The sequence below is a fragment of the Chlorocebus sabaeus genome, chromosome 13, assembly GCF_047675955.1.
Source record: "Chlorocebus sabaeus isolate Y175 chromosome 13, mChlSab1.0.hap1, whole genome shotgun sequence".
Taxonomy (NCBI): Eukaryota; Metazoa; Chordata; class Mammalia; order Primates; family Cercopithecidae; genus Chlorocebus; species Chlorocebus sabaeus.
In genome coordinates, this window is record NC_132916.1 from 97,702,705 (window position 1) to 97,718,174 (window position 15,470).

The window sequence follows — 15,470 nt, forward strand, 5'->3', positions numbered from 1 at the left end:
ATGGAAGTGACTTTGGAACTGGGTAATAGGCAGAGGTTAGAATGGTTTGAAGGACACAAAAGAAGAAAATATGTGGGAAAGTTTGGAATTTTGTAAAGACTTGTTGAATGGTTTTGACCAAAATGCTGATAGTGATATAAACAATAAAGTCCAGGCTGAAGTGGTCTCAGATGGAGATGAGGAACTTATTGGTAACTGGAGCAAAAGTTACTCTTGCTATGCTTTAGCAAAGAGGCTGGTGACATTTTGCCCCTGCCCTAGAGATCTGTGGAACTTTGAATTTGAGAGAGATGATTTGAAACTGGAACTTATGTTTAAAAAGGAAGCACAGCATAAAAGATGAGACTTTGGACTATGCATTTTTTAGTTAATGCTGAAATGCATTACAATTTTAGACTTGGGAAGGCATGATTGGTTTTGCAATGTGAAAAGACATGAGATTTGGTAGGGACTAGGGGTGGAATAATATGGTTTGGCTCCATGTCCCCACCCAAATCTCATTTTGAATTGTAATACCCACAGATCAAGGGAGGGACCTGTCCCCACCCAAATCTCAGTTTGAATTGTAATACCCACAGATCAAGGGAGGGACCTGTCCCCACCCAAATCCCATTTTGAATTGTAATACCCACAGATCAAGGGAGGGACCTGTAATCCCCATGTGTCAAGAGAGGGAGGTAATTGGATTATGGGCCTAGTTTCTCCCATGCTGTTCTCATGATAGTGAGTTCTCATGAGATCTGATGGTTTTATAAGGGGCTTTTCCTCTTTCACATTCTCTTCTTCTCTCTCCTGCCACTTTGTGAAGAAGGTACCTGCTTCCCCTTCTGCCATGATTGTAAGTTTCCTGATGCCTCCCCAGCCATGTAGAACAGTGAATCAATTAACCCTCTTTCCTTTATAAATTACCCAGGCTCAGGGAAATTCTTTATAGCAGTGTGAGAATGTACTAACACACTAGGCAAACAGGCTTGTCTCATCACTTATATTTAATATTGTGCTACAAATCCTGGCTAATGAAAAAAGTAAAAAAGAAAAGACAAAGAATGAAAGAAAGAAAAGACATACAGATAGGAAAGGAAGATATATTACCTTTTTTTTTTTTTTTTGAACAGAATGCACAAAATCTCAAGAAATCCATAGAAATACCTCTTGGAACTAATAAATGAATTTAATAAGTTCATGGAATACAAAGTCAATATAAAAAATAATTATTTCTGCATGCTGGTTTTAAACTACTAAAAACCAAAACCCAAAACTTTTTTTAAAAAGCACTATTTACAAAAGTCAGAACCATAAAATAGCAAAGTATAAATCTAACAAAATACAGGCAGAACTTGAAAGATGAAACTGTAAAATGTTAATAAAAAATCAAATAAGTCCAAAGTATAAATATAGATATTATTAAAATGTTAATTCTTCTAAAATTGATATAGATTTCACACAACCTCAATCAAAAGCCCAACAGGATTGTGTGGAAATATTTACAAGTTGACTGTAAAATAAAGTCAGAAAGCAAACAAATAAACGAACAAAAATTAATAGTTTCAAAAAAATCTAATTTTAAAAAAGAAGAACAAAATTGAAGGACTCATATAAAGCAACAGTAACCAAGACAATATACTATTGGCAAAATAATAAGCATAGAGATCAATGGAAAACAGCAGAGACTTCAGAGATAAACACACAGATATGGTCAACTGATTTTTTTTAAGAAACGGAAAAAGGTATTCAATAGCTAAAGAAAAGTCTTGTCAACAAATAGTGCCGGAGCTATTAAATATTCACATATAAAAAGTAATAACCTCAATCCATACCTCATACAAAATATAAAATCAACTTAAAACGATACACAAAACTATTATTCATATCTAAAATTATAAAACTTTTAGAAAAAACATAAAAGTCCTTTTTTCAATACAGATGAGTTACCTTTATTAAAAGACTATTATCAGGCTAGGTGCAGTGGCTCATGCCTGTAATCTCAGCACTTAGGGAGGATGAGAAGGGAGAATTGCTTGTGTACAGGAGTTCGAGAGCAGCCTGGACAACATAGCAAGACTCTGTGTCTAAAAAAAAAAAAAAATAGCGAGATGTGGTGGCATGTACCTGTAATACTAGGTAGTTGGCAGTCTGAGGGTGGAGGATTGTTTGAGCCCAAGAGTTTGAGGTTACAGTGAGCTATGATCCTGTCACTACTCTCCACTCTCCATCCTGGGTGAGAGAGTGAGATCTTGTCTCTTAAACAATTATCAATTAATACTTTCTATTATTCTGGTTTGTAGGGTAAACTGTAATGTTTTGATATATGTACACATTATGGAATAATTAAATCCATCTAACATATCTATGACCTCATATGTTTTTCTTGTGTGTGGTATAAAAATCTAAAATCCACTCTTAGAATTTTTGAATATATGATACATTATTGTTAACAATAGTCACCATTCTGTGCAATAGATTTCAAAACTTATTCCACTGTCTAACTGAAACATTTCACCTTTTAACCAAAAGTCTCCCCACCCCTTACCTTTGGTAACCACTATTTTACTCTCTGCCTCTATGAATTTTACTATTTTTTATTTCTAATATATGCAGTATTTTTCTTTCTGTGCCTGATTTATTTCACTTGGCATAATGTCCTCCAAGTTTCTCAGGTTAGACAAAGATTTCTTCAATACAAGACTAAAAATCAGTAAATTTAAAACCACAAATAAGACTTCAGAAAAATGAAAAACTTGTGTTCTGTGAAAAGTACTGTTAAGAGAATGAAAAGATAAGCTACTGACTGGGAAGAAAATATTTTCAAATCATATATCTGATAGTAGACTTGCATGTAGAATGTGTAAAGAACTCTCAAAACTCAAATATAAGAAATCAATCTAATTACTTAAAAATGTCCATGAGATTTGAACACTTTATCAAACTGATGACAAAAGATATACAATACTCTTAGTCATTATACAGATGCAAATTAAAACTTCATGAGACACTAGTACATGCTTATTATGATGTTTTTAAAACACCGACAATACCAAGCACTTACATGATGATATGATTTGGATATTTATCTCCCAAATCTCATGTTGAAATGTAATCCTCAATGCTGGAGGGGGAGCCTGGTGGAAATGTTTGGGTCATGGGGGTGGATTCCTCATGGCTTGGTGCTGTACTCAAGACAGTGAATAAGTTCCTTTGAGATCTGGTTGTTTAAAAGCATGTGGTATCTTCCCTTAACCCCTGTTCTCTCTCTTGCTCCCACTCTCATGATGAGAGTGTGATGTGCCTGTTCTCCCTTTTCCTACCATCATAATTGTAAGCTTCTGAAGCCTCACCAGAAGCAGATGCCAGTGTCAAGCTTCCTGTACAGCCTGCAGAACGATGAGTCCATTAAACCTCTTTTCTTATAAATTAGATATCTAAAAATGTGGAAATGACTTTGGAACTGGGTAATGGGCAGCAGTTGGAAGAGTTTAGAGGGCTCAGAAGGCAGAAAGATAAGAGAAAGTTTTTAACATCTTAGAGTCTGTTTACAGGATTGTGACCAAAATGCTGATAATGTTACAAAATTGTTTCTCAGATGGATATGACAAGCTTATTGGTAACTGCAGCAAAGGTTGCCTGTGTTATACCTTAGCAGAAAGCTTGGCTGTATTCTCTTCCTGCTCTAGGAATCTGTGGAATTTTGAACTTCAGAGGGATGATTTAGGGTATCTAGCAGAAGAAATTTCTAAGCAGCAGTATTAAAGATGTGACTTGGCTGCTTCTAATGTCCTAAATTGAGATGCAGGAGCAAAGACATGACTTAAATTTGGAGGTTATATTTAAAAGGGGGATGTAGAGTGTAAAAGTATAGAAAATTTGCAGACTGGCCATATGGGGTCTTCCCCATTTTCAGGGGAAAAATGCAACTTTCCTGTTTTCAGGGGAAGAATGCAAGCAGGTTGTGGAGCAATCACTTGCTAGAGAGATTTGCAAAATGAAAAAGGATCCAACTGATAATAGCCAAAACAATGAGAAAAAGGCCTCACAGACATTTCAGAAGTCTCTAAGGAGGCAGCCACTTCCATAACAGGTCCAGTGGCCTAAGAGGGAAAAATAGTTTTATAGGCCTGGGCCAGGGCTCTGCTGCCTTGTGCAGTCTCCAGGTGCTGCTTCCTGCATGTCTGCTGCTATGGCTCCAGCCTTGTCTCAAAGGGCCCCAGGTACAGCTCAGCTTGGGCTGTTGCTCTGGAAGGTGCAAGCCATAAGCCTTAGTGGATTCCATGTGATGTTAAGCCTCTGGGAGCACAGAGTGCAAGAATAAAGGAGGCTTGGCAGCTTCTGCCTAGATTTCAGAGGATGTATGGGAAAGCTTGGATGTTCAGGCAGAAACCTACCACAGAGGTGGAGCCCTCATGGAGAACCTCTACTAGGGTAGTGGTGAGAAAAAATGTGGGGTTGGAACGCCCACACAGAGTCCCCACTGTGACACTGCCTAGTGGAGCTACGAGTTGGGGTGTCACCATCCTCCAGACTCAAGAATGGTAGTTCCACCAGTAGCTTGCAATCTCAGCATGAAAAAGCCACAAAGGCAAAGCTTCACAAGGCCTTGTGAACCCACTTCTTGCACTAATATGCCCTGGAAGTGGAACATGGAGTCAAATGAGATTATTTTAGAGCTTTACAATTTAATGACTGCCCTGTTGGGTTTCAAACTTACATGGGGCATATAACCTGTTCCTTTTGGCCAATTTTTCCCTTTTGGAACAAGAATATTTACTCCATATCTGTAACTGCATAGAATCTTGGAAGTAAAACTTTTTTTTATTTTACAGGCTCATAGGTGGAAGGAACTTATCTCCTGATGAGATTTTGAACTTGAGATTTGAAACTTCTGAATTAGTACTATAATGAGTTAAGACTCTGGGGGATTATTGGTAAGGCATGATTGTATTTTACAATATGAGGACATGAGATTTGACAGGGATAGGTGCAGAATGATATGGTTTGCATATTTCTCTCCCCCAATATCATGTTGAAATATAATCTCCAGTGTTAGAGGTGAAACCTGGTGGGTGGTGTTTGGGTCATGTGGGCAGATCCCTCATGGCTTGGTGCTGTACCTCAATATAGTAAGTGAGTTCTCTCAAGATTGAGTTGTTTAGAAGTGTGTGACACTCCCCGCCCTGCTACCCCTGCACTCTCTCTTTTATTCCCTCTCCTGCCATTTGACATGCCTGCTCCCTCTTTGCTTTCCATCATGATTTTAAACTTCCTGAGGCCTCACCAGAAGTAGATGCTGGGACTATTCTTCCTGTATAGCCTGCAGAACCACAAGCCAATTAAACCTCTTTTCTTATAAATTACCCAATCTATTTCTTTATAGCAATGCAAGAATGACCTAACAAACAAGATATAGGGCAACTGGACTCATACGTTATCAATAGAAATGCAAAATACTTCAATCCCTATGGAAAACAGTTTGGCAGCCTCTTATGAAGTTAAACCATACCATGTGACTGAGCAATCCTCCACTTAGGAGTTTAGCTTAAAGAAAGAAAAAATTATGTGTACTCAAAAACTCAAAAACCTGTACTTGAATGTTTATAATATCATTATTCTTAATCACCCCAAACTGGAAACAATTCATATGTCCTCTGATGGGTGAATGGATAAATAAACTCTGGTACATCATGCAATAAAATACTACTCAACAATTAAAAATACCAAACTTCAGATACAGATAACAACATTGATGAATTTCAAATATATTATGTTAAGTGAAAGAAGCCAGACACAATGATGTTCAGTTTCATATATTTTCATTTATATAACATTCTGGAAAATGTAAAACCATAAGAATGAGGAATTTATGAGTGGTTTACTAAGGGTTAGAGGTAGAAGTAGGTTTGACTACCAAAGGAGAGTATAGTGGTCTATTTTGAAGTAAAAGAATGGCTTTTCATCCTCAGGTAGCAGTGGTTATATGACTTCATGTGTTTGTCAAAAGTCACATAACTTTACTTCCAAAAAGGTAGGTGACTTTTCATGTATTCAAATAATGCTTTATTATAACTGAGGTATAAAATATCTCAGTAGATTAAAAACGTAAGATCTGTGCATGTCACTAAATGTAAATTTACCTCAATAAAAATACTATGCAGCCAATTTTCAAAATATCTTTATGAGACATTATTAATATATTAAAACTCTTAAGTCAGTTACCTTTAATCCATGGTTGGCCCTGGATACATAATTGTTGAATGGATGAATGAATGAATGAATCATTGATTAATAATAAAAGAAAAATTAGGAAAATTTAAATCTCAGAAAACTTGTCTCTCAAATCAAAGAGAGAATTAATTGTATGATAAATATTTCTTTCAGAAACATAAGCATTTCTGTTTTTATGTCTGATAATTGAAGATTTTTCTGAAAATGACAATCTTTTTAATACACTTGAGTGCAGTCTTTAGTTTTCCTCCATTTGTTCTTTTAAGGAAGCCCTCCATTTTCACCCTAATATAAATTATTCTTTGCTCATTATTTATCTCTTTCATTTAAATCTAGTAAAATATTGTTTATGTCTTCAATTCTTTAATGTCTTGTTCATAAAAGAGGAAATAAGAGAAAAAATATTCTTATTTTCTTCTTTAAAGTTATTGAATATGTAATTATATACTTCTCATTAGATGAGCTTACTTTTTCCCACAATTGTCATCTCTTTAATGATAGCTTCCAAAATTACCCAATCCTGCTAATACTGTATTGTAGTTTTAACTATCATGTTTTTCTGACTTTAATATGGAAATAAAAATTAAAGTACTTTTTAATATCTGAACCGTTCCTGGCGTTATTTTCAGGAACAGAAAACATTTTCACAAAACATATTGTTTGAATCTGTGAAAAAGCGAATAAAGACACACCCGGACACCATCATCTCTAAACCTATTTCTGAAGGAGCTGACACTTTCATTCTATTTGATTCTCTTTCCTTTAATTACCCTACTTTCTAGGCTTATATTTCTAATTTTAAAATTTCACATTAGTTCCACATCTTCCATCTAAGCCACATGTAGATTTAAGTAGCCTTCTAAGCAAAAATGATGAAAAGAGAAAGGAGCTCTCTTTTCAATAGACAAGACTGTCTCATTGAATGAATGGCATCTCCCATGATAAAAAGAAAAAAATAAAAACAATGCTTTTATAGTAAAAAGAAAGCCCTAATCAACTTTCATTACTCGGAGACAACCACCCCGTTTGAATTAGGAGTCTGCTGCTTACTGGATACATCACCTTGGGCATGGTATTTGACTTCTTTGTGCTTCATTGTCTTCTAAAATATGAGGATTCTATCAGTATCTGATTGTCAGATAAAAAGGACCAATATCTATTATGCATAGAACAGTGAATGGCACATATTCAGTGTTACAAGTTAATAACATTTACTATTATTATAACCATTATTGATTCTCACTAAAACTGTGTAAGAAAGATAGGAGAGTAGTCACACCATTTTACAACAGCATGGTCCCTTACCTACAAATAACTTGGAAAAATAGGCAATGTTATTCTTCTCTGAGAATCCAACATGAAATCAGAACATAGCAAACGATGAAGCTATATACAAAGATACTTGAAATAAATCAAAGGTCTCACAGGCTAGCTGGACTTCTCTATAACCTGACTTAGGTTGTAAAATCTACAAAAAAAGAAGTAAATTAGAATGAGATTTCTTAGTCACGGTAGCTTTTATAAAAGAGATCCAAAGATTTTGGTCAAAAATATGAATCTACCTTGTTCTTATATACATTCCTACTGTGTAAGTATCTTTGATGCAATGGTATTTAGAAAAGAGGTTGGTCTATGATAAGAGCTCTATAAATAATAGCTGTTACTTATTATTTACTACTTGTTTACATTATTGTTATTATAATTAATATTATCCTTTTATATTTTATCCTCAGAGAGCAAATTTCAGATTCTAATTGCAAGTACTATAATACACTGTGCCTTCACAGAAAGGATGCATAAAAAGAAGGCAGGAGTAGCTAACATCTGTAGGAGTTCTACATTTCAGACACTGGCATTCTAACATTGTACAGATATGTTTAGATGAGGTGCCTGAACTAAGAGTCAGGAAATCAGGTTTCTGAGATGGCAGGGCCCAGCACCACAGTCCTGAACTTAACAGAATCAGTAAAATAATGGAGGAGCTTTGACAAAGAGATGGACAGCTCTTCTCTGTCAAATTAGTTAAAAACCCTAATTTCAACTCTGGCCTCGTGGACTTTCCTTTACAAAACTTCTGTACCCTAACTTGTATAGTTTATCTAAACTTTTGGTATAATGGAGTTTGTTAATGTTTCCTTTAAATGTTTAGTAAAAAATCACTCAAATTTTTGATGACTGATATTTCACAAACTGTACAATACTAGTCATCAAAAATAAATATACACATAGTCAAAATTTACTATGTACTTATATACCTACTGCATCTAAAGCACCCTGCTGAGTACAGGAACCAAGAAGCTGGGTAGGACAAAGGCAATCGGAACAGATCGATAAACTAATAATAGCAACACACTGTGATGCTAGCAGCAACCTTGAAGATACACACAGAGAAAAGAAACTTGAAAATGTTAAATACTAATATTAGAAATAAGCTGATGGGATCCTAAACCATGCTTACATGATTGTTCATGCTTTAGCAAAAAGATAAGAATTATTTCTAATTGCTTGGTTTTAAATGTGTACTTTTAAACTACAAAAGTGTGCTTAAACGCATTCTTTCTCCATTAAACTAAGTACCTATGCTAATAGCCTTTAAACTGTTAAATTCATTTTTATATAGCCTTTTTTAAACCAATAATGTAAAGGTAAAGAGGAAATGTGAATTAATGGAAAAGCACAGCCTTTTTCACATTAACCACTTTCAGAAAACAGAGTGTCCTCAGTATAGGGAGTTTCATATGCCTCTGAACTGAAGGCCTGCGTTCTCCCCTAAATATGCAACATCTGCATGTAACATTTTAGTCATTTCTAAAACTTTTCAATTAAACTTCTATAAAGTTATTTAATATTGTTTTGTTTTATGTAAGAATTTCTGAGAAAAAACTGGGATAATGATGTACAATTTAAGTACATTGTAATAGCTAGAGCTATATAATATATATATATTACTATGACAATTACAATATATATTTAGTAACTAAAAATTCTGTGTTTTTAAGCCCTGAATTTCCATTATCATCTGGAATATAAAGTAGAAAACCACTTATTTCATTTTAACTTCTAAGTATAATCAATTTCCTTACTTATTAAAATTTAGCAAAAATTACTACAGTGTTCTCGTAAACACCAAGACTTTTCCTTTTCCTTTTTACATTTTGAAGAGATCATACAGCAAGTTCTTGCTTCTAGTAATGGTGAATTAGCTTGGAAATACTAATCCTACCGCCAATAACAATAACAATGAACTGTGAATAAAATATTAAACAAATTATTTGAAGCAACTTAGAAACTAGAGAACACATAACTTTTAAAATATCCATATTTATTTATTTTTTCTTTGGGACATTCCTCAGTCTCCATAACAACACAAAGATAATACTCAGGCGCAAAGTTGTAGTCTTACTGGGTTGAAGAGTCACAATTTGGATTTCAGGGCTCTCACAGAACCTGGAAAATGAGAATGCCAGTATCTCAGAAAAGGAACATCATAGACAGGTAAGTCTAACAATTTTCATACAAACTTTCCATGCATTCTTGGTGGACGAATGAGCTGTAACAGTGCATGGAGCTGAGAGGGAAAACAAAATCTAGAAGGCTGAATGTGCTGAACAAAAATATTAACAGCTTCTTTCTAGTGAAGGGAAGACAAAGCTGGAGTTTAATCCTTCCAAGTTAGAGAAGTTTGGTAAACACCTCAGAATTTTCATGAGAACCGCTACAGAATGGTCACAACCTAGGACTAAGGAACACGTTTCAGACATGATGGCACATCTTAAATTAATCCACCTAACAAAGCCTAAAACCAAACTTCTTATACAAGATAAAGGCCATGAAACAAACGCCTGCTTGAACAAAATTCGTCATTATTTGGAGGGAAATAACAGAATCCGGAGTCTCTACAATGCAGGCATACAACACATTATGACCTTTTGATCAATGACAAACTGCATATAAGACAGTGACCCCATAAGATTATAATCAAGTAGAAAAATTTCAATCACCTGCTGGTTTCATAGCCATCCTAACATCATAGTGCAATACATTATTCACACGTGTGTGGTGGTTCTGGTGTAAACAAACCTACTGTTTTGCCAGTCATGAAAATACTGCACATACAATTATATACAGTGTATAATAGTTGATAATGATAATAAATGGCTATGTTACTAGTTTATGTATTTACTATAGAATACATTTTAGCATAATTTTGGAGTGTACTTCTACTAATTAAGAAAAAGATAGCTGTAAAACAGCCTCAGGCAGGTGCTTCAGGAGATATTCCAGAAGACAGAATTCTTTTAATAGGAAATGACAGCCTCTGTGTGTTATTGCCTGGAGGGCCTTCCAGTAGGATAAGATGTAGAGGTGGGAGACAGTGATATTGATTATTCTAACCCTGTTTTGGCTTAGGATAATGTGTGTGTTTTTGTTTTAGTTTTCAACAAAAATGTTTAAAAAGTAAAACATAAAAAATTTTAAAAATAGAAAAATGCTTATATAACAAGGATATGAAGAAAGAAAATATTTTTGTTCAACTGTGCAATGTGGTTGTGTTTTAGGTGTTATTTCAAAGTAGTCAAAAAGTTTTAAAAATTAAAAACTTTACAAGGTAAAATAATTACAATAAGCTAAGATTAATTTATTACTGAAAAAAAGAAATTTAAAAAATAAATTTAGTGTAGCCAAAGAATACAGTGTTTATAAAGTCTACAGTAATGTACAGTAATGTCCTGGGCCTGAGTGTACCACTCTTTTTCTTTTATACTGTATTTTCACTGTAGATTTTCTATGTTTAGATACACAAATACTTACCATTGTGTTACAATTGTCTAGAGTCCTCAGTACAGTAATATGCTGTACAGGCTGGGTGCGGTGGCTCACGCCTGTAATCCCAGCACTTTGGGAGGCAGAGGCAGGCGGATCATGAAGTCAGGAGATCAAGACCATCTTGAGTAACATGGTGAAACCCTGTCTCTACTAAAAATACAAAAAATTAGCCGGGTGTGGTGGTATGCGCCTGTAGTCCCAGCTACTCAGGAGGCTGAGGCAGGAGAATCGCTTGAAGCCTGGAGGCGGAGGTTGCAGTGAGCTGAGACTGTGCCATTGCACTCCAGTGTGGGCGACAGAGCAAGACTCCGTCTCAAAAAAAAAAAAAAAAAAAAAAAAAAAAAAAAAAAAAAAATTCCTGCACAGGTTTCAAGCCTAGAATAGTAAGCGATACCATATAACTTAGACGTGTAGTAGCCAGTACTATCTAGGCTTGTGTAAGCATACTCTGTGATATTCACACAATGATGACATTGCTTAACACCACATTTCTCAGAAGGTATTCCAGTTGTTAGGCAAGGCTAGTATGAGAATGAGTATAAAGTCCCTAGCAGCAGACAGAAGGATGCTAGGACTCTCTTGCAATCTTTCTTTCCAGTTATCCCATGGGCTGGCCACAGGAAAGATCAGAAAGTACTGAGAGAAAGCTGCTTCTGTACTTCTAACTGGATGAAGAGAACAGTGCCTACCGTTCTTAAAGTATTTAGAAATAAATTTAATAAAAAAAAATTTTAAGTGGTATAAGTAAATGAAGAGATATTTTATGTTCCTTATTTGAAAGATTCAATGTTGTTTAGATGGACATTCTCCATAAATTGATCTACAGATTCCATGCAATCCAAGTCAAAATCCCAGTAGCTATTTTTACAGAAACTGAAAAGTAAATTTCAGAATTAAAGTGGCCATTCAATGGACCTATAATAGTTAAACAATTTTGAAGAACAAACATGCAACACTTGAAAGACCTGATTTGAAAACTTAATTTAAAAAAATTAGTTTAGCCTAAGTATTCAGCATTTATAAAGTCTACAGTAGTGTGTAAAGGAGTGTGCCATTTTTTTTATCATTAGGTATATCATTTATCTATTACACTACATTTTCACCATACATTTTATATCTAGATACACAAATACTTACCATTGTGTTACAACTGTTTCATTCAGGACAGTGGGAATATTGGAATAAGAATAGACAATTAGTTGATTCACTTGGAATACGGATTCCAATCTATACATACACAATCAGTTTTTTACTAAAACAAGGAATTATTAATTCTTTTATAAATATTCCTTAAATAACTATGTATCTCAATGGAAAAACTGTATGGCAATTCTTTATGCCATACAAAAAATAATTTTGAGATGGATTATATGAATAACATCTACATTTAAAAGCTAAATCTATAAAATATCTAAAAATCAACATGAAAAAAACCTTCACCATCTTGTGGGTATGCAAAGATTTCCTGGAGAGGGCATTACAAACATTAATAGTTTTTTTAAAAAATAGAAAAACATAAATTTAGCAGTAAAAATGCCATATATACTATATTAAAATTAAAACCTTCTGCTTTTTAAAAGACCTAACTAAAAAGTGAAACACAAGTCACAAGATGGGAGATGTTTGAAGTACATATAATTGATAAGAACTTGTAACTAGAGTACAAATATGTTCCCTTAAAACTCAAAAATAGACAAATAAGCTATTTTTAAAAATATCTGGCTAAAAGCCTTAAACAGACACTTCACATAAAAAGATAAAGAAGTGAAAAAATACATAAAATGCTAACCATAATTAATAGTCATACAAATTAAAGCCACAATGTGATATCCCTGAAATAGCTAAAAGGAAAAAGATTGACAATACCAAATATTTGGAAAGACATAGAGCAACCAGAACAACCAGATCTCTCAAACATTGATGGTTGGCAAGAATATGATACAATCATGTTTGAAAACTGATCTTTTTTTTATAAAGTTAAATATATACTTCATGACTCAGCAATTCTACTCCTAGGTATTTATCTATGAGAAGTAAAAACATGTATTCACACAATCATTTGAACATGAATATTTATGGCAGCTTTATATATGATACCCAAAATCAGAAACAACCCAAATGTCCACCAAGAGCTGAAGGCATAAATTTTGCAGCCTTGTCACACAACAGAATGCTATTCAATATCAAAGAGAATGAAATACCAACATGGATCAATATGGATGAAATGGACAAATCTCTAAAACATTTACATTGTTATCAACGAAGCCAGACATGAAATAGTTCATATGGTATGATTTCAATTATATGAAGTTCTATAACAGGCCAAACTAATGTATGGTGATATACATCAGAACAATGTTCACTCTCATGGAGGGGTGACAGGATAAGGATGTTTACTCTCATGAAAGAGTGACTGGATAGGGACACAAGAGAATTTTCTGGGGTGAGGGAAATGTTGCATATATTTAAGTGACAGTAATACACACACACATGAATGTATATATAGTCAAAAGCCATTGAATTATATATTTAAAATGTATGTGTCTTATATAGTATATACTTTAATGAAAATAACAATTAGGGAAAGTAAATTAAAGGGTCAGTGCCAATGGAAGCATAACCAAGGTTAAATATTGTGATGGTTAATACAGTGTGTCAACTTGATTGGATTGAAGGATGCAAAGTATTGTTCCTGAGTGTATCTGTGAGAGTGTTGCCAAAGAAGATTAGCATTTGAGTCAGTGGATTAGGTGAGACTGACCCACCCTCAGTCTGGGTGGGCACCATCTAATCAGCTGCCAGTGAGGCTGGAGTAAAGCAGGCAGAAGAGGCTGACTTGCTGAGTCTTCCAGCCTTCATCTTTCTCCCATGCTGAGTGCTTTCTGCCATTGAACATCAGCTCCAGATTCTTCAGCTTTTGGACTCTTGGACTTATGCCAGTGCTTTGCCAGGGGCTGTCAGGCCTTCCGCCATAGACTGAAGACTGCACTGTTGGCTTTCCTACTTTTGGAGTTTCTGGACTCATGCTGCCTTCCTAGCTCCTCAGCTTGCAGACGGCCTATTGTGGGACTTCACCTTGTGATTGTGTGAGTCAGTTCTCCTTAGTAAACTCCCTTTCATATATCCATATATCCTGTTAGTTCTGTCTCTTTAGAGAACCCTGACTAATACAAATATAAAATAGAGGATGTAGATTTAAGAAAAGGAGAGACCAAAGCTAAGATTTCTTGGTTTGCTATAATTAAATGAAATGAAAAGATATTTGCTAAAATTTAAAAGACCACATAAGAGTGGGGCTTATTATGAAGTAGGAATCAATCCAGTATGTGGAAAAGCAAGATTAGCTGATTATAGACAAAAAAGGATAGTCGGCATATTTGTTTCCATAATCACCCTTAAGAACATTGAATTTGAGAGTCAAAAGAAAAAAAAGTGTATGGGAAGAGAAGAGAGAATGGAAATGGAAGCTGGGAAAGTGTAGTGTGTAGTTTTCCAATTTTTCTTAAAACATTTTAAGAGGGTTCTATAAGCTGTGATTGATAATTTTTATCTGAAACCAAGAAAAATGTTCTAGAATGAACTACTTAATCTGTCATTAAATTGATGTCATACGGTACAGGGGAACATAGTCTATAACCCCACCAACCCTCACACAATGTTATTGTAAATACAAATTTAAAATTTTATGATAAATTTGACAATATCTAAAAAATTCAGATAGGTGCCCATAAATTCCTTTTCTAGAATATTCGTCTACAGAAATAGCCTCCTAAGTTTTGCACAGATATTTGTACAAAGATGTTTACTAAAATATTTTTGGAAGAAGAGAAATCTTATAAATACTTTAAAAAATAATCAATAAGTGTATTCATCAGAATTTTTGCCAGAAACAGATTGCCCACTTAAATTATGAAATTTGAGGAAGATTTAAGTGGAACAATTTGAAGATGTGTTGGCAACGTGTTAGGAAGGTATAGGGAAAGTGATGCTTCTAATAGAGGAACCAGCTGCTACCTCTGTACCTAAAGAGGAAAGGGGAGAGCCGTCACCAGAGTAGAAAAGGAAAGGGTTACCTTCACTGGAGCTAGGACCTGTGGTCAAATCACACAGCCAGTCCAAGACAATCCTCTAGAGAGGGAAGAACAACTCTCCTACCCTCTCCAATCTGTTACTGGTGCTTTATTTTGGCTTAACCAAGCTGTAAGTCAAATGGTAAGGGAGCCTGTTGATGTACTCCACGCAAGCTGGCCTCCTACGACACAAAAAAGGATGGAAAAAGGTGGCAAATAAATATGGAATGGCATAAGTACCATATGACCCAGCCATCCCATTACTGGGTATATACCCAAAGGATTATAAATCATGCTGCTATAAAGACACATGCACACGTATGTTTACTCTGGCACTATTCACAATAGCAAAGACTT

General features: G+C 34.8%; 1 protein-coding gene and 1 long non-coding RNA gene across 3 annotated transcripts in view; one reads left to right on the forward strand and one right to left on the reverse strand.

The window, feature by feature from the left end:
* Window positions 1-15,470, forward strand: part of LOC140713195 (uncharacterized) — a 979,701-nt gene that overhangs the window by 822,256 nt on the left and 141,975 nt on the right. The window lies entirely within an intron of this gene.
* The window catches only part of MEI4 (meiotic double-stranded break formation protein 4), a 343,137-nt gene continuing 337,180 nt past the window's right edge, over window positions 9,514-15,470 (reverse strand). The window contains exon 6 of the mRNA XM_073022640.1: window positions 9,514-9,663. Within this exon, the coding sequence (XP_072878741.1) occupies window positions 9,543-9,663 (121 nt within the window). The 3' untranslated portion in view covers window positions 9,514-9,542. The remainder of the gene's footprint in view (window positions 9,664-15,470) is intronic.